The sequence below is a fragment of the Excalfactoria chinensis genome, chromosome 17, assembly GCF_039878825.1.
Source record: "Excalfactoria chinensis isolate bCotChi1 chromosome 17, bCotChi1.hap2, whole genome shotgun sequence".
NCBI classification, from domain to species: Eukaryota; Metazoa; Chordata; class Aves; order Galliformes; family Phasianidae; genus Excalfactoria; species Excalfactoria chinensis.
In genome coordinates, this window is record NC_092841.1 from 3,731,032 (window position 1) to 3,755,831 (window position 24,800).

At 50.7% G+C, this 24,800-nt stretch overlaps 1 protein-coding gene across 1 annotated transcript in view; it reads right to left on the bottom strand.

The window, feature by feature from the left end:
• Positions 1 to 24,800, bottom strand: part of MGAT5B (alpha-1,6-mannosylglycoprotein 6-beta-N-acetylglucosaminyltransferase B) — a 38,560-nt gene that overhangs the window by 9,064 nt on the left and 4,696 nt on the right. The window contains exons 3-9 of the mRNA XM_072351995.1: positions 17,381 to 17,525; positions 9,455 to 9,567; positions 9,294 to 9,367; positions 8,330 to 8,497; positions 7,705 to 7,869; positions 7,034 to 7,203; positions 547 to 678 (exon numbers count right to left, since the gene is read on the bottom strand). Coding sequence (XP_072208096.1) covers positions 547 to 678; positions 7,034 to 7,203; positions 7,705 to 7,869; positions 8,330 to 8,497; positions 9,294 to 9,367; positions 9,455 to 9,567; positions 17,381 to 17,525 — 967 coding nt within the window. The remainder of the gene's footprint in view (positions 1 to 546; positions 679 to 7,033; positions 7,204 to 7,704; positions 7,870 to 8,329; positions 8,498 to 9,293; positions 9,368 to 9,454; positions 9,568 to 17,380; positions 17,526 to 24,800) is intronic.

Here is a 24,800-nt window from a genome sequence, read left to right on the forward strand (position 1 = left end):
CCCTAAATGAGCAGTTTCCCATTGCAGGGCTTTCGTCCCCCTGGTGGTTTCCACAACAACGCATCTCCTAAAGACTCGCTAATGCTTTTCCCAATATCCCAGGACTGCTGAGGCAGGCATTACCAGCATGAGAGCAAGGAGAAAAGGGGAACATCAAACCAGAGAGGGGAAAAAAAACAACAAAACAACAACAAGCTGAATGCGAGAGCAAATGCATTTATAATAAAAGCAATAACATTGCCTGTCATTTTTCTCTCTAATAAAATTGCTCAGAATAGTGGAAGAGATGGGAGAAAACATAATAAATAGCAGGACTATCAGCACTAAATTAAATCGCATATTTTCCTGGCTGCTGATATACCAGGGGATGCTGACATTTGTCACGGTGTTGAAGGAGCTGGCGCCGGGGTTCTGCCTCTTGCAGGCATGAAAGGCTCCCATTGCCACTGTAGGGTGGCAACCTCTGCTCACCTGTTGTCCTTTGAGGTCATCAAGGTCTGCCTTTGCTTGCTAATTAAGGAGAACATGAGAAAGAAGTGTTCTCACCTATATTTCTTAAAGGAGAGCCCCATGTGCTGCTTCATCTGCTGGAGGCCGTGGTAGTCGGTGTAGATCAGGTCAAAAGGCAAAGGGTTCGTCAAGGGGCAGTTTCCCCGGCCTGGAGGTACCCCTAAGTTGCTGGAAGAAAGCAGGAGACACCAATCAGCTCTGAAGAACACGTGCTCACGTTCCTGATGGGTGCCTCAAAGGGGTCATCAGGCAGCCCCATGGCCTCTGTGTTGTCTTCATGCCTTTGGGACACAGGGACAGCCTGAGCTGGTGCCTGATCTAGTGGTTGGCAGCCCTATCCATGGCACGAGGGTTGGATGATCTTTGAGATCCCTCCCAACCCAAGTCATTCTGTGTTTCTATGATGAGGCTGTGATTTTGTCCCATTAATGACATAACCTAATAAAGCCAGGACAGTCAGACTGTGGGCCTTATTCATTGCTTTTGCCTGGGATTCTCAGTCAGCTCCTTCAAATAACCCTTCTCAGCCCCTTTTCTCTTCTGCAGCGGATAAAGTACATTATGAAAATCCAGATAAACTGGATTGACCACAATCTCTTTATCAAGATCATCAGCTACCTTGCCCCAACAGGCAGCGTGATTAATCTGGCACGGTGCACGGCTGGTAAACCAGCAGCATGCCTCCTTCCCTTTTCAATTACCTCTGTGAACTGATGGATCTCTCTCCCCCAAAGCTGTTCCATTAAGTGTACTACTGATGTCAGCCTGACAGCCCATCTGCTTGTCTGGACCACATTTCCTCCTTCTCAGGAAAAGGGAAAAAAAGAAAGTGACACCTTCCAATTCCAGCAGGTTTCTCAAAGATCCCTGCTACATGTACTTGTGATTGCAGCACAGCAGTTTGCTCAGAAATACAAGTGGTCCATCCCTCACTTGCAATATACTGAAATGGCAGAGGGGTTGGAACTGGATGAGCATTGAGGTCCTTTTCAACCCAGGCCATTCTGTATCGGCCCCAAGATGCCGGCCCCATTTGATGTGGGTAGGATCTACCCATCTATCTTTGCAGGTATTTCTTCATTTCTTAGGAATAAAAAACACTGGGGACAAGGACCCGTGGTTGGTGCAATGGGAAGATCCCCATTGCAGCCCCATTCCAGCCTGGAACCAGCAAACCAAGAGTGATCCCAAGCCTCCAGGAGTGACCCTGACTCCAGATCAAACCATCATGGAAACATACCATGGAACCACATCATGGAACAACACCACTGACCAAAGCCAGGGTGAGCACAGATTTTCAGTTTAAGGCTAAGAGCTGCATCTGCAGCTGCTTCAGTGCTCCTGTCACAAGGAATATCAGCACCAGCTCTGGGTAGAGCAGCCAGGTCAGCCACGGGGGAAACAAGCTGCAGTTCTGTAACTTTTATGGGCAATTTTACATGACACAGCAGATTGAGAAGGTGGCAGGAATAGAAAGGCTCTCACCTCTGAGAGCTACCTCAATGAGATAAACAGGGCAGCGAGGTGACCCAGCCCTTTGGGGGATAGAGGTGGCTGCTCTCAATGGTAGCAAGTGGGAGAAGGGGAGATTTTAAGCTACTGAAGATACCCAGGATTTTATAGAGACACAATAATAAACTCCACATTTGCTCACATACACTCTGTTTTTACCTCAGGCACCAGCAATGTGCTCAGCCCCACCACCTGCCAGCTCTCCCCAGCTTGCAGCATCCCTCATGCTCCCAGCATCGAGCCAGTGTTTTTCAAGCAAGAGCTTCTCTCTCTCCTGTTTACTTATCCTTCCTAAACACTTTTTAACTGCTGATTTTAATATTCTAATCATGCAAATCCAGTTTGCAGCTCCTGGGCGGTGGGATTTTTTTTCCCCTTTCCTCCTTATTTAAACATCCTTTATTCAAGCTTTCATCATTTACCAGTTAAGCCAACTAATTTTCTCCTAAGCCCAATTTCACTCATGGTTGGAGCGAGATTTCCATGATTTTTCCCCACACCGTGTCCTATTAACGACGCTTGAAATTACACAAATAGAAGAGATGAGAGCAAATGCCTCTTAGTGAAGCACCTCACCCCAACACCACACCTGGAGGAACCCCCCTATCCCCCCCAGTGAGACCCACCTGCATTGCTGCCCACATCCCATCCCCACAATTCAGCTCTGCTCCCCCCACTCAGCTCCCCCCTGGTGCCAGCAGATGCATGCCCAGCTCCTCTCTGCCAGCTGCCTCCACCAGCTGTGCCCACTCGAAAATAAATCTAGAGCAGCTTCTTGTCCTGCTATTTTCCCCTTGAAAATACTTGAATCAACCAAGGGGACACACTCCCTTCCTGAGCGTGGGGCAGGCTCTCTGAATTCAGATGATTGCGGGCTTATCTTTGCATCCCATTGACCTATTTTTGAATTAACCCAACCTTTCCTTCCCACGATGGGAGGGAACGGCCTTAACTTGTGCCTGAGGTGGTTCAGGTTGGATATTAAGAAGAATTTCTTCTCTGGAAAAATGGTGATGCATCGGTACAGGCTGCCCATGGCAACAGGGGAGTCATCATCCCTGGGGGATGATGAATCATGGAGATGTGGCACTAGGAGATGTGGTCAATGGGCACAGTGGGGTTGGACTGGATAATATTCTTGGTCTTTCCAACCTTAATGACTCTACGGTCCAATATTCAACAAAGCCCATCGAAATTCCGCAGTGGTTATTAAGGTTATCGTAACCTCTCCATGATTAAAGCAGAACTTTCTGCTGTGGCACCAGAGCCAGCCAGCGAGTCCTCATTTGGCTACAAAATAAACATATTTCACGAAGGAGTGCAATTTAACAGCTCAGTAATTCGTGCTAATTTATGCACCTTCCTCCCCTACAGGATGAAGACCTCAGAGGTGGTGGAGATCCCTCCCCATCACTCCTCACCCTCATCCCTATTCCTTGCCTGGCACATCTCCGAGCCACCCCTTGTTGCTGCTGGAATTAAAGTGGGTTAACTGGAGTTGACTGGAGTTAACTGGAATTAACTGGAGTTGACTGCCCTTGACTGAAGTTAACTGGATTTGACTTCCTGGATGGGAGAGGTTGGAGAGAGCCAGGAGGGACCTGGGCAGAGCTGAGCCCCAGAGATACACCGAGGGTGCAATGCCAAGCTAAATGAACCACAGGAATGACCTGCATTTGGAAACGTGCTGCCAATGAAAACGGCTCTTTCTGGTTGGAAATTCAGCAAAGAATGAAGAACGTTCCCAGGAAAGATGAGAAACTGAATGGGCTGGGGAGCAGCAGGAGCTCTGGTGCTGGCAGTGCTTGGGCAGAGCTCGCTGCTTCTTGCTGCCCCAGCACAACCATAGTACCCACAAGCAGGGCCACTGCTGGCCGTCTGCATGATGCCAGCACTTCGTCTGCCAGCTGGAGAGGGATGGTGACGCCCTGCAGCCCAGGCTTTGCGCTGGCTTTCATTTGAACAGATGCAAGAGAGAAAGATGGCTTTTATCTGCCAGAAAATAATTAGAAATGCCTTCAGCTGGACACCGCGTTTCCATTCGAATGGCCCTTTTTGCAGCCTGAGTACACCTCAGCGGCGGTGGAAAGCACAGGAAAATAGCAGCTCTAATTATGTGTATAGCAGGCAGCGAGATGGGAGCAGCACTCTGGCTGTGGGATGTGGTTCTGGGGATGAGCAAAGCCTCGTGCCATGCTGTGCCCCACATGGGAAACCCCTCACCTGCACTCCAGGGCTGGCAGCACGGAACGAGCACATGCCTAGAATTAAATGCCTTGGCAAAGCCCATATTACGAGCCCAGGACTTGACACCAGAGCAATTAAGCTCCGAGAACACTTCGTAAAGCGCTGACCCCGCGAGGCATCAAATCCCGTTTTCTTCGACTTTCTGTCCTGCCTTATGAGCAGTTAATTTCAAGGGGGCAATTTCAGAAGCACCTTTCAGCGCCTCTGAGATCGATGCTCCTCGTCGCTCCCATTCTCCTCCCCAGCAATCCCTACGTGCAGCCAGCAATGCTGATGTGATGACTGCCACCAGTGCCCATCATCACATCCCATCACCATAGGATGGGGCTGGAGCCCACCATGCCATGTCTGCAGGGGGCTGGGGAGGCAGAGGCTCAGCTCCTTGCACCCATAGGCTCACAGTACAATGGTGCAGCCTAGTGCTGCTGCTCTCCTCATTGGGAGCCGAAGCACAGCCATGTTCCAGCACAGCTAACAAGTGCCTGGCAATTCCTCGTGCCCATTACTGGGTAATCCCACGTGTTGCCTCTTGCCTCACATCAGGAGGCAGCTAACAAATTCTCACAGAGGAGGACAAACACCTGCAAGTTGTTCAACAGCTCTGGTAGGTCACAGCAGTGTCATTCACAGGTCTCGAATGAGTGGCTAAAAGCTGAAGCAGGAGATGTTGTGTGTCTGTAATTCAGCTCTTTGGGAAGTGCTGAGCTACATGACCTGCCCAACCAGGACAGACAGACAGAGAGTGCAATGGGAACAGAGGGGTTAAGGGATGTGATGGGGACATGCAGCACAGTGGGGCACTGCCCATCTGGGAGGGAAGCAATGCACCAGACGGCACATCCACCTTCAGACCCAGCCCTCTGACTGTTGCCTTTCTGAACAGGGACTTTCTACTGCCTGCCTGATCCGCCAGCACTACAGGCCCTATCCCAACCACTGCCTCCCAGCACTGCTGCATTGCAATCAATATACACACTAATAATGAACAGCTGCTCGTAGGTAACTATTGGCTGAAGCAGGCGCATGCAAACCTTTTAGCAATCCTTTGCCAATGATCAATATGTGTGTAAAAATCAGCTCAGAAATGCAAAGAGACAAACCAGGAGAGAGGTTATTTCATGCTGAATAATTCATGGGTACCCATGCAAGGCCGTGCTGGGCAGGAGCATTTACAACTCCGAGCTGCAAAAACGAGCAGGAGTTGCCAAAGAGAAATGCACAAAAATGCAGAATCAACATTTCACATTTCTGGAGCAGAGCATCTCCAACCCAGGCTGCTGGCTGCAGGCTGAGCTGCTGATTGCAACCCCAGCTCTCTGCACACCCGCAGCAGCGAAGCCCCCGTCGGGCTTTGGCTAAGCGTGAGAGATTAATGGTAGCACAGCTCGTTATTAACCACGCTTGTTCAGCTAAGTCTCCTGCTTGCTCCCGCAGTGTTAGGGCTTATCTCTGCTCTGCTCTGAGCCACACTCAAAGCCATGCTGCCCTACAGCAGGAATGCTTCTGGAAGGTCAGCAGTAAGGAGACGGATGCACCAGCACTGCTCAGCACCCCACAAAGGGACCCTTGCATCCACCAGAGGGACAGGACTTCCTCCAGACCCAGAGAAGACCAGGAGCCCCATCCCAGGGCAATGCAGGGGCTCCTCCTCCTCATTAAATGACTGCCGCGAGGCTCTCCATCAAAAAACACAAATAAGAACCACACAACAAGAAGAACACCCTGCCAGCCATTAACTTCATCCATCCTCGAGCACAGTGATGTCAACCCAGCACAGGGCAAAGCACGGAGATGGCCACAATACACTCCTGTGCCTCTCTTAGAAGCTGCATGAGGACCAGGATTATAATGTTTTTAGTTAATTAGTCAGGAGCTAATTCTGTTCATTAATTCCAGATGCTGCAGGGACTGGGTTGGATTTTTTCATTGTGTTTTTTTTTCTTTCTTTCCAGGATTGCTGCTTATATTTTCCACTCCCATTCCAGCACAGCTCATTATGCAGCAGAGCTGGCTTAAGCATCACCCAAAATCTCTGTGGCCCACAAGGCAACTTCAGGCTGTTCTCCATTCACAACCAGCCCCATCCAGCCTTTTCACTGGCACTTGCCCTCCAGCTCACATCCCCGGCAGCAGCTGAGGAGAGCTTTGTGATGCCATCGGCACCACCAGCCCGGCCATAACTCAGCATGGAGCAGAGCCCAAGTGTCTTGTACACAGTTAGCATCTCCCTTTTACCTTTTCTGCTGAATACTGCTCTCACTTGGAGCCCACACAGGTGCTTTGAATGGCTGGGTGCAGCCATCTGCTTGCACTTGCTCTGCATCTCCACATGCCATGCTGCAGATGTGTCCCAGCAATGACCAATACCCACCCAGGTCATCCTGCATCCACCCCCCTGCAAGGGACAGGGGTTATTTCTGGCAGCTTTACTCAGCCACCAACAAGCAGGAAGGGTGGGAGGGGAGGAAGGAAGGAAAGAGCACAGCCACAGCTCAAACAACACCAGGGGGGGAGATAAGGGCTGAGCACCAGCTATGACACTGACCCATGGGACAGCTGAGTCACATGGCCATGTGTTCCTGCAGAGATCATCACTGGGGAGCTGCAGGCAGAGGGGACACGGGGGATGCTGTGTGCTGCCAGTGATGCACCTGTAATGCTTGGATCTAGTACCAGGACGACAGGGCAAAGCCTTGCCCTAGCAATCTGTACCATGCCTCGGTTTCATGTAACCCCAGGGTTGGAAAGGAACCACGGCACCAACCTCTGCAGGTCCTTCAGTGAGACTGTCACCTTCAGGCTGTGTCCCAGCAGGAAAAGGGCAGCCAGGATGTCGGCCCACTGCACCATCTCACCCAGAGGCCCCCCCTTCAGCACCCGTGGGCTGAAGACGTCCCCTGACTCCTCCGTCAGGAAGCCAATGTGGATCAGGATCTGTAAAGAGAGGGACAACAAGCTGCTGACAGCCAAAAATGACTGCTGGTCCCTTTCCACTTCTGCAGGCTGAAATTACTCAGGGAAACCACTCGGGTGTAAGGACAAGTGGTCTATGTCCAATTAGCAAAGATCCAGTATTCGGTGGCTGGCTCTATCTTCATACATAGTCCATTTCCCCCATGCACATTGGGGTCTATTCATGGTTGCAGAGCACATCTCCCTGTAGAAAGGGGCCTAGAGGGCAGCAGGAAGATGCCTCCAGCACCTGCAAGGAGATATGCTGCCCCAAGCCCTGCTCACTGCCAGTGCCAACCCAGGGATGGACACCTCCTGCCAACCAGGACCCGGCTCCAAATTCCTGCCCAGCTCCAAGCTGTGTTCTGAGCCATGGCCATGGTCACCACACTGATAACACAGCCCCAACCCCACAGATCTGCTGCTCCCATTTCCCCATGTCCTCATCCCCACAACAACCCCAACCATGCAATAGGTTCCTACATGTTTTTGGTCTCCCTGCTGTCCTTTCAACTTCTGCTCAAGGCGCCGGGTCGCCCTCAGCCACTGCTGGGCCAGGTGCCGGATCCTCTTCTTCATGAAGCTGAGGGACTCCTTGCCTGTGCCCACCAGCTCCAGCAACGGGGCCAGGTCATTGCGGAAAGCTGCCTGCAGGAATGGAGCACTGCTGATTGCTATCAGACATCACAGAATCACATAACCATGAAATATCCCACTTTGGAAGGCACCCATGAGGAGCATTGAGTCCAACACAATGACTACCCAAAACCCAACCCTAAGTCTGAGAGCAGTGCCCAGGGTTCCCAAAGCTCCAGCAGCTCGGGGCAATGCCTGCTGCCCTGGGAAGCTGCTCCGTGTCCACCGCCCTCTGGTGCAGAAACTTCTCCTAACACCCTATCTGAGCACTTGTAGGAAAATTGCTAAGGACCCATTAAGAGAAGGGTGGTTTTCACTTGGATGTTTTCCATACAGGTGCCTCTTGTGGCATCCCATGTAGGAGAGAACCTGCAAGTGGCATCAGGATGGGTGCTGGGGATCTGCTGGCACCACTGCCTCAGGAACACCACTGTCACAGCCCCAACCCTATTGTTATCTCATGGATCCCTACCTGGGCACGGGGTGGCGGTGGGGGGGACGGTGCGGCCGTCTGGTTCCTCCAGGGCAGGGGAGGGCAGAACCACTCAACTTCACTGAGGTAGATGAGGAAGGAGCACTCGGTGCCATCCACGCCAAAAAATGCATAGCAGGGGTCAGAAGTCCACCTGGCCCTCATCCACTGCAAAGGGGCAAAGGAACACAAATGGGGCTCATCCACACTCCCAGCTCCCACATCCAGAGCTGTCCCTGAGGCAGCTCCGGGTGCAGAACAGCCACTGACTGCAGCCCCCATTCGTCACCCCCCCAACCAGCCTGTATTTAATTCAACAAATCTACTCAGAGACAGCTGGCTGCACCCGCTATGTAAAATGCACCAATCACCCAGACAGGAGATCGAATTATAGCCTTTGACAATTAAATTACATTCCAAATTTACTCCAATTGTGGACAGAAAGGATGCCCAGCGCTAGGGGGTGAGAAAAATCCAGCCACCCAACGTTGCTTCAATATACCCTTCAGCATCCTTTCAGGTAGAGTCAGCCTGGAGCTGGAAGCAGGAGGCTAGGAAGGGAGGGGAGAGGGGAAATGCTTTTAATTAGCCCATGTAAATATGCTCTCTGACAAAGGGATCACACTGCAGGCCAAACGCCAGGCTGTGTGCAGGTGTGGGGAGCACGCTGTGTCAGCGAGGACATGCATCAGCAATGGAGGTCTTTGCCACCATAACAAGATGTGCTCCTGTGCCACGTTGAGATTATTCCCCAGACACCAGCCGCGCTCCAGATATTTAAAGAAGATACGACAGCACTTCCTCCTCGCCATGCTTCTGTCATTAAACACAGAAAGAACGGGCAGGGAGAAGCAGCCTCACAGAGCTGGTTCTGCCACTGTCTGTGAAGATGCAGGAACTCAGCACAGCCCCACACCTCCCTGTGGCTTCATGGCAATTGGGCACATGGGGAGCTCCAACTCACCTCCACCTTCCCAGCGCAGTCAGGGTACTTGGGGTCCCTGGGCACCTCGCACTGGTCCCTCCTGCCATCCCCCACTGCAGAGAGAGACAACGCAGGTAGTGGGTGCCAACACAAGGAGCGGATGGGGTTGGAAGAGCTGGGTACCTGAGGACAACACTCACTTTTTGCATTCATGAGGCTATTCCGGAGAATCTGGTCTACTTTTATTGCGATGTCTGAGACGTTTTGAGCTATAGCTTGGATCCTCTCCATCAAACCAGCCACTGGCTGCAACCTGGGAAGAAAGCAGAGAGACCCTGAAAACATCCTGAAAATCCAGGCTTGCAGAGCTGGGCTGTAGGCTGCAACACGGCAGCGCCTCGTCCAGCAGAGAGCTTCAAAGAGTTCTGACTTTAAAACGGCATAAAACAGTTGTGTTTTTTTTTCCTGCTATTTTTTGCAGCGTGCTCATAAACAGCAATACATCTCTGCATTTCGCATTGGGAACTGCTAAATATGCTGGCGAAATCTGTTTGCGTTATTTCAGACGTGCTATGCTTGAAAATCCTCCGCTGTGATTCTTGGCCTTGCAGCTCACGCAGGAAGACATGGGGAGTTAAAAAAAAAGAAAAGGAGAAAGAATCAAAAATTGAGCAAAAGGATGACAGAAATAGCAACAGGCAAAGAAAGCCCTGAGAACCACAAATGACGACGCATTGTTGGCCTGAAGTCCAATCCCAATGACTTTCCACACCCAAGGGTGAAGGCTTTGGGGCATGGGGAGATGGCAGGGACAGGGACACCACCAGTAGAGCCTAAGCTGGCACTGAGCTCCCTGTCGTGGCCCAATAGAGCTCATGGGCACCACCCCAATGTGGTCAAAGACCCAACATCACTGGCTCTAAAGGCTGCACATGGCAGCTATTGAACCGCCGCTCACAATCAATCCCGGCTGTGCAAACAGCACCATTACCCTCCACTGCACGAGTGACAGAGCACGGCAGAGATGCCCAATGTCAATTAAAACCTGGTGTCAGGTATAAAAGGGCAGAGAATTCAATCCGTGAGCAGAGGTGCTACACTCAACAAAGAGAGACTTCCCCCCCCCCAGTGCTCCACTTGCCATTTCCACTGCAAACAGTGCCTTGATGAGCGCCGTTATCACAGCAAATAATTTCCCCTTCTGCAGAGGCTGGGTCATGGATTTTTCTTGCTGCTGCTGGGATCATTATAATACAAGGAGATGTCATAAGCAGTGAGCAGAACCAAAAGGGCTACCTTGAATACCGCTGGCACAAAAATATGTGCTGATATCAGGTCCTTCCCTCTGAAGTTTTATGCTTGTTCTCCAGCAGATCACTGAACCTGAAGGCTGCGATTTAAAGTACCTCTGTCCTCAAGGCTAAAAAAATCCTGGGTTTATGAACCGACACTGCTCCGGCTGTTGATTTAAGGTCCATTCTCCAGCAGCAAGCAGCCCACATTTTCCCTCCTGGCATGGTTTATGACCGCCAATACTCAACCTGCATACCTCCACTGGGAACCACATATCTTAGGCTTTTAAGAAATAATAAATGCAGAGGACACCATTGCCCCCAAGTAACTTTCAACCTTTTGCAGAGAAGAAAGCCCAGGTCTCCTACCAGCTGCTGTAACAGGAGGAATCCTTGTGAGACCCTGGTAAAACACAGGAACAGAAATGACCTGTGACAAGCTTGGCTTGTGAGCACAGCTTCAGTCTGAAAGCTCCTAAATCCCTCTTTTCTGCAGGTCTTTATCCACCAGGAAGCAGCAGTCAGACCGCTGTGTATATCTGTAGGGACCAAGAAAAGGTTGGGATGGGCAGGATAGGAGCAAACTCAAGAATTACTGAATTTAGAACCAACAAGGCCAACCTTCTGCTCAAACAGGACAGGGCCATTGGCTTGGTATAGATGCCCCCCATGTTTCCCCAGCACTCACAGCTGTGCAAGAGGATGGGAACAGATACAATTTCTATCTCCACCTAGAAGTCACCCCAGCCCCTGGTAGGGTCTAAACCAGCTTGCAAACAGCCGAGAATTTGGTGAATCCCAAAGGTCTGTGTCATTGCAGAGGAGTTGGACTAGATGAGCTCTAAATGTCCCTTCCAACACAAATGATTCTGTGAAAGGTTGAAGGTCTCCATCCTGTCTCCAATCGCGGGATCCCCCAGGGCTGAGCATTGGTAAATGCATTCACATGAGATCAGGACCATCACTCCAAACTCAAGGCTTTCTCTGGGCTCATCCTCACAGCCAGCCTGCATCCTGCTGGTTCCCAAGATTTATCCTGGCATTAATGTCAGCCCGCCTGACTCCCGTACGCTACAGCTGTTCCCTGAACACAAAGGCTTCAAGGCAGAGCCCTTTGATATTAAATAGGTGTTTGATCATGGCGTGCAAGCAGCACTTCTAGTTCTCTAGAACAAGACATCCAAGTCGCGTTCAGCTTCTCACAAAGTGCAGAAGGCTTACCTAAGAGGAAACGAGAACTGAAATGATCTGGACCAAGAAATAGAATATTTCCTTCCTTTCAGCTATTTTGGAGCTGAAACGTCCAGCACAGTTCTTGGCATCTTTCATACGTTAAAAGGAAGAAATAATTGGAGAAAACACCCAAAGCAGGGAGCCAGGCTCCATCTCCCACCCACTGCACTCTTACCACCTTCATTCCCCAAACCAGCTTTCGGCAGCATTGGAGCAGGGGGTTCCATGCCTGGGGTGAAAGGTGCACCAGTGTGATGGGGTTGCAGCTCGACAGTGCATTTCACTGAATGCATTAATGAGACGACAAGGAGGTTAAGTAGAAGTTATATCAACTACCATTAAAGTGATTTGTCTCCTGAGCAGAGGACAAGGAAACAAGACAGTTAACAGCAAAAGCTCAAATGCAAGAAGGTTTTCCTGGAGCTCATCAGAATCTGATGCCTTACTCCCAGTAACTGGAGAAGGACAAGGCAAGGGGCCCATTCTGCTAAATGACAGCTAAGCAGGATGGAGAGATTGTTCACCATCCAGAAACACCACAGCAAAGCACCAGCATGGAGAAACCCAGAGCTTGTCCCCAGCCATCCCCCTGCACTGAACCCTTTCTCCTTGCTGCTTTCTGACTGTTCCTATAGTGACAATATAAATGCCACCAAAATACACAGGGACTATGCCAGCATTGAAACTATAGTAAATTACTATAGGTTTTCTGGAACAAATTTTTCCCAGGGAACTTAAAACCATTTACTACAGCAAATACAGTACTTTTACTCCTAACCATCAATATTGATTTCATCTTTATTATTTTCAGATTTATACTTCCCCACGTTGATTACGATTCAGATCACGCTGTGGCTTATAACGCACTGTATACAGTATTCATCTCATTCCAAAAACTGCTATTAAGACGTATCTTTCCCCACAGGCGGATCATTTGCCACATAACACAGTCAGAGGTTGAGTTTTCCTTTCCTTTTTCATACGTTAATTCGCTCCCTTTCACTTTGCCTCTCACCCTCAGCCTGGTTATCCCTTTACAAAGCACCACACTATTATTGCCCTTTACAAAATGCAGCACTAAGAAAAGACAAATCTCTTCCTATTTGTGCGTTGTCTCCATAATACAAACCCTAAGTATGTTTGTTTGCTCATGGAGAAGAGCAGATGTTTGGAAGGTATCACATCCACATCCCAGCACTCATAGAGAGCCTTTCACCAAAGGGCTTTGCTTGCTCATGATGATGTCTATGCTGCCGTTCGTCTCTTTACAATCACAGAATCATTAAGGTTGGAAGGTCTTTTAAGATCATCCAGTCCAATCACCCACTTACTACCAATACTGCCTGCATCCCTCAGTGCCACATCTGCATGGTTCCTGGGCACCTCCATGGATGATGACTCCACCTGGGCAGCTGTGTCACTGCATCACCACTCTAACAGAGAAAACTTAAAGGTTTTGTTGCCCAAAGACACGAGGCAGAACAGCAATCTTTCACCCTTTGTGAATTCATATGGGGCAAACAACCTGGGAGCGCATTTTGGGACAGGAGAACTCCAAAGGGACTCGTCTGAAGCGAACACTGGATGTTGCAGGAGCAAAGCTGAGCTACATCCATGCAAACTGCAGAAAGGAAACCACGCGCATGGCCAGCCCCAGCTGTCCAAATGACAGATCGAGTAATAAATACTGGGGCATTTTACACGCTGAAGTATTTCAATTTATTTTATTTTCCATTTACAGCAGTTGATGGTGCTCACAAAAATGCATTTAAAGGGCCAGACTCTGAGTGAGCTGCAGCCCTCAAGAAGCTTCTGCCATTTCAGCAATTAACTGCACGAAAAATAAGATCTCTTGGCAAGAGAACAAGACACAGCCAGAATCACAGCTCAGCTGGGAGCAGCTCGCATGTACTCCAACACATTGAACAGTTCCAGTACCACAGACCTGCAACTTGCACCCGCTCCAACACAAGCAGTCAAAATCATTGATTAAGGTATTCTAAGAATGCTGTAAGATGCTGAGAGGTCCTTCCCAAGCAGAAAGCAGTGCTGCAGCCATAAACCCAAGCCTTGTTTTCTTAGAATCATAGAATCCCAAAGTGGCTTGGGTCAGAAGAGACCTCAAAGACCATCCAGTTCCAACCCTCCTGCTGCAAGCAAGGCTGACAACCTGTAGACCAGGTACCAGATCAGGTTGGCCTTGGGCACCTCCAGGGATGGGGTACCATGACTCCCAGAGCAAAACAGAGCCCTAAGCACGGGCAGCAGCAACTCCTGTTCCTGGGAACACAAAGGGTTATAGCTCAGTCACTTCAATATCTGTCAATCTTTACTTGACAGGGGCATAAATCATCTACATGTGCCTCAGTGCCCGGGCTGTCTGATGCCTACAAGCTGCTGGGAAGAGCCTTTGGTGAGCATGGGAGGATTCACCATTACTCCATGGAAGCTGCCTTCAAGACAGCCCCAAAACACTCCGTTTTGCCCACGTTTTGGAGTATGCTCCAAGATCTGTGCTGTAGGCACCAATGGAGGATGCACCCAAATTCTGTGGGCACTGGAGGCTAGCTAGCCTCCCAGTCACAGCTCAAAGCTGTTTGCCTTTCATGTGTTAAGGCATCAAACTACCCCTTCTTCAAAGCAACAAGGCACCGCCAAGAACTTCAGGGTGGAAAGGCCCAAAAACAGCAGAAAGCAAAGGTGTGCTGAGGATGTGGCTGCAGCAAACCTGGAGGTGCTGAGGAGATGCAAGCATAGAACTGACAAGAGAGAGGACCTGGGTGCTGCTGGGGGTCCCCACCATCAGCAGCAGCATCTGATCTGATCTGAAGCAGCTCCTTAGTGGCAGCAGTTTGGGGAGCTGGGTTGGCAGGATGGAGGAGCATCACCAGCTTGGAGTCATACTGTGAGACTTCTAATTTCCAGGGGAATATGGAGTTGTGTAACAATTATAAGAACAAATACTTGAAGTGCGTGGAATTAACTGAGCCTCGGCAGTAATTAAGTCTGAAGATTAATCAGCCATTAGTAAATAACAGCCTACACATTATCCACTACACGGGGCCAGTGGACGAGAGGGGCAGCAGGGCAGATCCCTGCCCAGGACTCCACTGCCACCTCCCACCTGGGGACGGCCCAAACCTGGGCTCCTGTGAGCCCCCAGCTGCATAGTCCAGCTGAGATCAGCCCCTTTATCCCTCCCTATGTTCTTTCCAGCCAGGCACCAGCGCTCTCACCACGTGCTAATATTTCCCCTGCCCAGTAAACAGCTCTCCAGGAGGCTTCCATAAGTACTTCTCATTTCCTGCCCGCTGATGATTTATGAGGGTTGCATTCAATTAACAGTGGTATTGATTTTCCCACAGCTGACTGGCAGCCTGCTCGTGCTCTTTGGGAAATTCATCGCTTACCTTCCTGCATGGGCAGGGAGAGGGAAGGGCTGGAAAAGGCATTCAGCAAAATCCATCAGAATTCAGCAAAATCCAGTGGATTCTGCAGCTCGTGCCTCCCATCCCAGAGTGACAAACCAGGGGCCTTCCCCAAGAATCCTGGTCACCTCATCTAAAGAGGATGTTGGACACTCGAGCCTATCCAAAGCTGACCCTGAAGCATTGCAGGAGATGGATTTGACACATGTGAGTGCCTATAGACAGTGCTTATGGGACAACAAGCAAAGCTTCAGGTGACTTCAGCCATGAAAAACCCTGCAGTCACTCCCAGCTGTGTTGGTCCTGACAGCTGAGCAGATTTCCAAGGCTGCTAATTAATTATACCTTGAGAATCTGAATTCCTCCATGCACTTTCTGGGTAGAAAGCCATCCCTGCAAGACTGATATGGGGGCACAGAATGTGCAGGGGGCTGTGCTGCTGGTTGATGATCTTGAGGTCTTTTTCCAACTCCAATTGGGTTCTACGATCCCATAGATGACCTTGAGGATCTTCTCCAACTTTAGCGATCCTATGATTCTATAGAGACTTGAGGGTCTTTTCCAACATCAGTGATTCCATGACTCCATAAAGCACAAAGGGGCTTTGGCTCATTCCTACCCAGGAGGTGCCCCCACCTTCACTGTTTTTGTGGAGATCCAAAACAGCAGGACAGCCCCTGGTAGAAGTAGGACAGATCCCACTGCTGCACAGGGGGAGCTGCAGGAGCCCAAGCTCCTGGCTGTGCTGAGCAGAGAAGGACACGATTGTGGCAGCCGTGCTAACCAGAAGGGCTTTAAAGAATTAAATCCTTTTGAAATTATCACCCTTTAATTGTATTATCGTTCGCTGACAGCTTCAAGTCAGTCGCTGGAGATCAAAGGAGGGTGTTTGTAAACGCTGCTGGGACCATCAGCCCCACCGCGACGCCTTCATCGCCTGCAGACACAGAAGGCAAATTCAAGCCATAACACGGGCTGGATGACAATGCAGGAAAGTGTCTGTATGGTACCAATGAGTCCATGCAGCAGCTCAGCTCGATGCAGATGCTCGTGGGGCTCAGAGCATGGGATCGTTTCCAAGTGGTGTTTGTAGCATGCACACAGCCTCGCTCGTTTGCGCTCGGGTTCATCTCATTGCTTTTGTCGTTTGGGCTGCTCTCAAGGGAAAATGTGTAAGGAGCAAAAGGTGATGAGCTGGAAGAAGTTGATCCTGCCAAGGAATACTCTGCTCCTGAAAATTAAGCGAGCTGTAATTTCAGCCGCTCAATGCCATCTCAGCATGGCTACAAAATCCAGAGGATGCTTCCATGCATTCCACGCTCTGCAATCCCTCTCAGGCTCAGCAGGATCAGACCCTCTCAGCACAGACAGGGCCACCATGTGGCACCAAGGGCCATGATTCCCTTTGAGAAGCCCAAGAACCCCCTGGGGGTGAGCAGCTTCTCAAAGCTGCTGCCACCCAATGTGAGATTTCCCTGCAAGGCGATCGCTGCCAGCTCATATAAATGCTTTTAAGTTCATCTCTGATGTACAGAAATTATTACAACCTGAAATTAATGGTTCTTCTAATGAGAAATTGGCCCAGAACATCACCAAATGAGAGCAAGCGCCTTCCAGTCTAGCAGCTACGTCCCTTCCTCTCCAGTATTACTGCTGGTGCATGCGGCTAACACGCAGCCTCACAACAATAAAATCCCCAGCACCTGCCATTACAGAGGCAAATTATATTTTTCAGTGGTTAAAATTACATTACTTAAAAGGCAAAGCCATGCACTCCCAGGCTTCCTGCACGGCTTTAATTCGTGTGTGCACTCAGTTTTGTGCAGCACAGCCTTTAATTACAGGCTCTCTTACTATATTTTCCATTATAGGTGCAGAAGAGGCTCGTAAGAAAAGCAGTGGGGAGAAGAAAGGAAATGATTGTGGGGACGGGGAGGTGCAGAAACCCTCAGTGGTAACAGGGCAGTGGGGACCATCGCACACCCAATGGGTCACCCACACAATTCCATATGAGCAAAATCAACAGCGCAGGGTGGAAGATGAGAGTCAGCAAGGCTGGGATTTCCTGGCCCCACTCCAAGGTTCTGGGCACGGCAACCCCTCTACAAACCCCCCAAGCTCATGATTTTAGGGACAGCAGAGGTGCGTGGGGGCATCGGTGCCTCCAACTGACCTGTCCAAAGGGAAACGCGCTTCATCCCCTTTGTGGAAATCAGTGCCATTCTCCAGTCTGGCCAGGATGTCCATCCTCTTCATCAGCAGCTCCAGCATGTCGCTCATCCGCCGCAGCACCCCTCGGGACTCCAGAGCGCCCATCACTGTGGGACACAGAGAACAATAGGGACACAGTCACAGACAGGCACAGCCAGGGGGGGAATGAGCCAGGTGCCGAAGCAGAGTCTCTGCGATGCTCAACCCCAAAGCTGCTCTCACCACACTCCCCATCCCAGGGCACTGTGCTTCAGGGACCACACGGTGCCCTGCTGTCCCCTCCAGGTTTTGTAGCCTCATACTCACCATCATGCCCAAGGTGCAGAGCTCAGACTGAGCCCTGCTGCACCTGGATTTGGCTGCAGGCAATAGAACCTGCAGAACAAAGAATGTTTGTGCGTTGCAGCTCAGCCAACTCCCAGCAGGGCAGCCTGAGGTTTCCAGCCCCATTTCACACTCTGCCAGCAGCTGAGTTTCCTGAGCCCCATACCTGCAGCACACAGGTTCTTGGTTTGATCTTCAGCATAACGCCAGTCAGCCCAGAGCCAAGCAATAGAAAATAAAGCTCCTGTTTCATCTCAGCGCCATTCATTTCATGTTAGTAATAACTTAATCAGCACATAATCCCCCAAACTTCTCTCATTTTGCTTATCTCTGCCATTCCACTCAGATAAGCTTTGCAAAGGGCAGTGCACATTGCAGTTATGAAGCAGCAGGGGATGAGCAGGCAGCATGGGAACACATGGACACCCCATGGCACTGGGAAAGGGGCACCCCTGGGGTAGCACTAACAATGTTCATGGCAAGAAGTCAGGGACTTCTGCTCGAATCTTTGGTTGTCTGAGGTGCTGGCCAGGCTGGGGGACACAGGAGCCCTGTTTGTCTATCCCAGTGCCCAAGCAAGGGTGCAGACCCCTGGGCAGGACATGAGCTTTTCCCATTAAGAAGCAGAACTGCTAAAAGGTACAATTTAAAGATGTTGCAAGGGACAGAAGTGGAAACTTTGATGCTGGAGCTCAATTTGCACTGGCCAAGTTCATCTCCAAGTGTAGCCCAGTCACAGAGCCAACAAAAATGTAACAGCTGTGAGAGGGGCTTAAGCCAGAAAATGCATAGGGAACCCACAGCCATGCTGTGCTGCTGTGAAGGGGCAAGGATGGAGCCTGAAAGGGGAGTGAAGATGATTTATAGCCACCGAGCCGGGCTGCTCGACAGGACTAGGGGCAACGGGCTGAAACTCCAGCATAGGAAGTTCCGCACGAATGTGCGCAAGAACTTCTTTACAGTGAGGGTGACGGAGCACTGGAACAGGCTGCCCAGGGAGGTGGTGGAGTCTCCTTCTCTGGAGATATTCAAGACCCGCCTGGACGCCTACCTGTGCGACGTGGTGTAGGGAGCCTGCTTTGGCAGGGGGGTTGGACTCGATGATCTCTAGAGGTCCCTTCCAACCCCTATAATTCTGTGATTCTGTGATTCTGCTGCCCCAGTTTGCAGCCAGACTGCATCCGTTTAATTAAGGATGCTTGTTTAGTGGTGCTGCTTGTTTGAAATTCAAATAGCTGCTTGTACAGCCCTGGCACAGAAGCAGCTCTGCCCTTTATTAAAGCACAGAACCTGGAACAGCCCTTCTCAATGGGCACCCGCATCCCCAGGGGGTCCCCAAGGAGAATTCCCACATCCTTCCTCTACATCCCAGTGCTCCTTCTTCCACATCCCAACTCTCCTTCCCTGGCATCCTAATGCTGCAGCTGGGGAGTGGAGTTCTCCCTTCAGGCAGCACATCCCCTGCCCAAAAGCTGTGCTCCCAGTACATGTTCCCCCTACCCATGCCCTCCCCTGGCTCTCGGGGATGAAGCTGAAGCTCTTCCCCACCAACCCCTCTCTTTTTCCGCCGCTGGCCTTTTTGTTGTTGTTGTTCCAGGAGCTTAAGGAGGATAACAAGAACAATCTGACATTTTTTGGCAACGATTATTACATCTCTTGGAAAGTGTGCCTCATTAAAACCCAAAAGAAAGGAGGAAAAGTGCTGAAGCGACTCTTTTAAACACGCAGGAGCTGGGATGGATTCGTTAACCTGTGGTGGAGTGCTGCGTCTGAGGGGAGCCACGCAGCCCCAGAAGGGGATCTGCAGCCTTTAAGCCATGATGAAGAGCATGGGAGGAGGCAGGAGAACCCAAAACCCATCTCAGCAGCACAAACCCCTGCAAAACAAGCCTCGCAAGCGACTTTTCTCGGCAAAACAAAACGCAAACAAAAGCAAAATACAGAAGGAGAAATATTCTAATTACCCCCTGATAATCAGCTATGATGGGAAAGAAAACACAAGGAAAACTGCTCAACAGATTAATTGGAGTTTGCTAAAGTATGACAGCTCCTGACAGCTCTCTGAGCAGCAGGCACTCTTTAAAGGCAATCACCGAACCTGACAGAGGTTTTCATAGCAGCACTATGAAATAATGATTGCAATCAATCATATCTTACTGGATTTCATGAGACATGCTGGTAAACACAGGGAAGGGAGGAGAATTATTTATGGTGCTTCAGAAGAGCATACAGCTAAGTAATTGGAGGAAATCAGGGGAGGAAAAGAAAGCATCCCCTCAGGGCGATGGCTATTGGAAGAAGAAAGAGTTTCTCTGCAGTGGAACAGCCAACAGCCGACGTGTCAGGATGTGGATGGGAGAAAAAAGAGTTTCTCTGCAGAACAGGCAACGTGTTGAGATCTGGTTGGGTCCTCTCCCAGCCGTCCTGGGGAAACTGAGGCACATCTGAGCCGGTCTCCCTGCTGTGAAGGCATCCCCTGGCACGGAGAATGCAATGTGACAATATATCCTTCCTGTTCGTAACATGGCTGATTTGTTGTGGATTTTTTTTTCCCTCCTTCTCAGACATAAGTCACATCCCTGCCTGGCTGTCTCACTACAGCTGAATGCTCAGCTACAAGCAGGGAATTTGCTCAGCGATGCTGAGATATTACTTACATCCACTGAAAATACCAGCTGAATTAATTTCAATCTAAAGCATCATTTGCTCAGCTTTGCTTTTCTCCTTTAAAGGACAACTAGAGGCTACTTAAGCTCCTCAAAAGGACAAGATGGATTGCAGGAAGGAGCAGCTGCTCAGCAGAGCCCAGCCTTCAGCTTCGCATCGTCCCAGTGGATGGAGACGCGCTGCGCAGGGACGGGAGCTGGCCATGGTGCTGATGATGGCCATGATCCGAAAGCACGACCCCCCCCCAGCACACCTCTCTTTACCCACGCTATTGATTCTGGTTCAAGCAGATTAAAAGAGCAACTTGCTAAGAGCTCCTGCTAGCTCTGACACGTAGTCCATTACAACCACAGCACAGAAATTCTGCACTAACTGGCACCAGTTGAGCCCCAGACCTGGGCCACCCCTGGTCTTCAGCCCTAGGGAGGGACATTGTCATAGAAAGGCTTAGGCTTGAAGGGATCTTAAAGATCATCCAGTTTAGCATTTAGAGAAACAGACTGCTTTTCAGAGAGTGTAGAAATAGGACAAGGGGTAATAGATTTATACTAAAGGTGGGGAGATTCAGATTACATATGAGGATGATAGCAAGGCCCTGGCACTGCTGCCCAGAGAGGCTGTGGGTGCCCCATCCCTGAGCCCAGGTCGGATGCACTTTGGGCAACCTTGTCTATGTGAGGTGGCCCTGCCCACAACAGGGGTTTGAACTGAATGGGATATAAGGATGCTTTCAACCCAACCGTGCTGTGACCCCTACGTCACCCACTCCGGCCAGACCCCTTGAGTCACAAGCATGGACACACCAAGTAGTCACTGCCACCTACAAACCACTGACATCATCTAAACTATGGGGAGAAAAACATAGACCAGTTCAGCCACAGTGAAAAGCACAAGGAGCCACTCAACAACATTCATGCTAATGACAGAGACTTCAGCAGTCTTGCTCCTGCCAGCAGTTGGCAGGGAAATGCCTGCCCCATAATCAGCTAATAAAGCAGCCTTAAGTCAATGGGGGAAGGCCGATGAAGGAGATGATATTGGCTGGATTTACCCCCTTGGATTCATCCATCCCTTTGCCCGCTGTGGTGCAATCAGCACTAACTGCACAGCACTGGGAATGTACACCCTGGCAGGGCTGGGCGCTGCCACCCAGTCACCTCTGTCCCCCAGCATGACTGTACAGTAATATGTCACTGCAGCCCAGCGTTACATGCATCTCTATGCTCCATATTTCTGTACAAATAAGAAAGGGCAGAAAGCCGAGCAGTACAAATATTCATAGGCAGGAGACATTGCTGCAACAGAGCTCAGAGCTGCCCCAACCACCCCCTACTTTTATTACCTTTTCCCCACACATACATCCCAAGGGACAGAAACCAGTCCAGAAGTGCTGCCCCAAGTGACACACCACAGGGAAAATGAGAATGCGGAGAGCAAAGCCAGACCCCAGCTTTTAACTGGGACCTCAGTGGAGAAAAATCGCATTCAGCGGCTGCTCTGCTTCCTACTGTGCTTTATTTCCTCAAGTACCCACTGCTCCCAGGTGCAGGATGAATTTTGATTTTAGTGTGAAAGGGGTAATAAAAGCCCAGAGAGCCATTAACATTCCTCCCGGCCGTAGCGGGCTGTTTGCTCATCAGAGGTTGATGGAAATGCCGTTTGAGTTCCTTGCAAGCGATGGACAATCAATTAATCGATTTAATCATCCCCTGGGAGCCACTTCTGATGGAGATAACGGAGGGCTGGGGCCCAGCAGGACACTGCACCCTGACACTGCTGGGATGGGGCAGGAGAAGCTGCAATGCTCCATTCAAACTATCGCTCCCACCCCATCCCAAGCAGCTGGATGTCCCCATTTCCCTCTTTCCACAGCACACATCTCCCCGCCTGGAAGAGCAATTTAGTCAGAGCTGTAAAGTTTTACAGCTCCACTTTAAAATCCCTTTGCAGAAGCGAAGTGGGGACCTGCACAGCGTATGCACTCATTGAATGGATGGGGGACTGCTCCAAGGCCAAAGCACCCAGCAGGTTACGGCCATAGGAGAACAGCACCAAGTCCCTTTGCTGCCACAGGGCAGTGCCCACGGGGACACTACATGCAGAGCATACACTTTTAACCCAGCACCACTTCTCCTGCTGCATGCAGCAGCACAGCCAGCAGCACCCACACCCGCCAGCACCAGTTTAACCAATAACTAACGAAGCCTCCACACGCTCAGCAGCAAGAGCAGCACAAGTGATTCCTGTTGCCTCATGTAGCTGCTTCAAAGGGCCCCTGAAGCATCTGAGCATCTGTTGGGAGCGGCAGGGAACAGGGCTGGTGGGACACAAAGCCCAGGCAGAAAAACTAAGTGAAGGGACTTGCAGGACCCGTTGGGGACACATATCATGTAGCAGCCTTGGTGCCAACAGCACCCACCATGGGAAGCTGGCCAGCCACAGCCACGCTGCTCTAGGGAATGTCAGATGGCAAAGCCTCCTGCTGCCTTTCGAGGGAGCTCTGCATAAGGAACATCTGAAAGCAGGTCACGGTGCTGTGACAGCGGTGCTGTCCTCATCACCCGGCGCTGCCTGGGCGAGACGCTGGTGCTTTAACAGCACATCCTGACAAGGTGCTTACAGCGACAGCGCTGCTCAGCAAACAGCATCAACAACATCCAACACAACGAAAGCAGCCCTGCAGAGAATTGCAGCTCGCTTGGAATGGAGCTAGCAGTAATTACAGCCAGGTTTGCACAGCTGAACCTTCCCAGCTCTGTCTCACGCTCTGAGGTGTGCCCTGTCATTGCTATGGGGTTACACAAGGTTTTGCAACTGGCTCTCCTGTTGTCTTCAGCATGCATTAAGGCAATGAGATGTATGCATAACTTACATGGCTTCTTGAGGGCAAAGGGAGCATGAGCCCCCCAAAGCACACAGCGATGTGTCACATCCCCAGAGCAGCCCAGGCACTCACTCCCTGAGTGCTCTCCAGCCAGAGATCTGGAGAGACTGCATACAATGATCTGGCAAAGCCACTTCAGGGTATTTTGCTGATGCCAAGCCAAGCTCCTGCCAAATGAACTGCATTTCTGCCTGAAAAGGGTGAGAGCAGAAGTTACCCTTTCCAAGACAGAGGCATAACACAACAGACAGCAGGATGCCAGGGCAGACACATGTGTTTTCCGACCTCTCGACAGAGCTGAGCCATCCCCTCCTGGCTGTCCTCCCCCACCACAACCACGTGCAGAGGGTCAGGGCCATGCACAGAGCTTCCCCCTCCTCCTCCCCCCCCTGTGAGCACAGCCAACTGCAGGGCAGCACAGCGCAGGTACTCCAGCTCTCTCTGATCATTAGTGATGCTGAGTTTGACCTTTCTGCATCTGCCATGAGAACAAACGACACTATCTGGACACACTGACCCAGCTGGGATGCACCGCAGCAGACGGAAAGCCAGCAGAAGTGGGAGTGAGAGCAAAGGGCCCCTCTGAGGGGAGTGTGTTGGCTCTCACGTTTCTCTTTGGCCTCTTTGCTCTGCTCCTCAGGGAGCCATTGAAGGCACTGAACTAACATGAGATCCCGGCGTTTCATGGTGCTGTGACTCTGGAACAGCAAAGATGCCCTACAAAACCCCGAACAACCTTCAGCATTACCTTCTGCAGCTCAGCTCCTGCTCCTCTCCATGAGGATCCCTCCTCCCAAGAGAGAGAAACTACAAACACAGAAGGACTTGGCTGTGCTGTGCAGACCCAGACAACCCTCCTCTCCACTTCTGCACTCATTGGTGGACAAAATTGCTTTAAGCTGGTGAGACTCCGAGAATCAGAGCAAGGAACAGCCCCACAGGAAAGGCACAGCAAGAATTGCTCTGGGGAGAGCAGGGCAGGATTTCCGCCAGGTGATGGTCAGTGCCACTTCCAGCTCAATTTGGGTTGGCTGCAGGACTTCTCCTGAGCCCTTTGCCCCAGTGTAACAAACCAGAGCCATCTGGCAGCCCAGGACATTAGCACTTCCATGCACCTGTGTGCATCACAACCCCACTGACTCTGCCTGTGGGCTGCTCAGCATCCCACCTGGGTCCCTACCCTGCAGCCCCCAGGGCAATCAGACCCCAAAACATCACTCTCCAACCTGGGTTGGGGCAGCAGCATCGCAGCAACACTCTCTGTTTCCTGCTCCCCATTAAAGATTTCAGTGCTTTTCCAAGACAATTACCCTGCCCCAAAGCAGCCCTAAAACAAATCCCATTTGGGAGGAATGAAAACGTTTTAAATGCAAAAGAGGAGGTGTGGTGAGGGCACAGACAGCTGAACCTCTCAAGTATAGGTCTGCTCCCAACGCATCTCCCACACAGGAGGTGCCTTTTGCCAATCCAGATCTTTGCTTGTCGAACAAATTCTCCCGGTGACCGT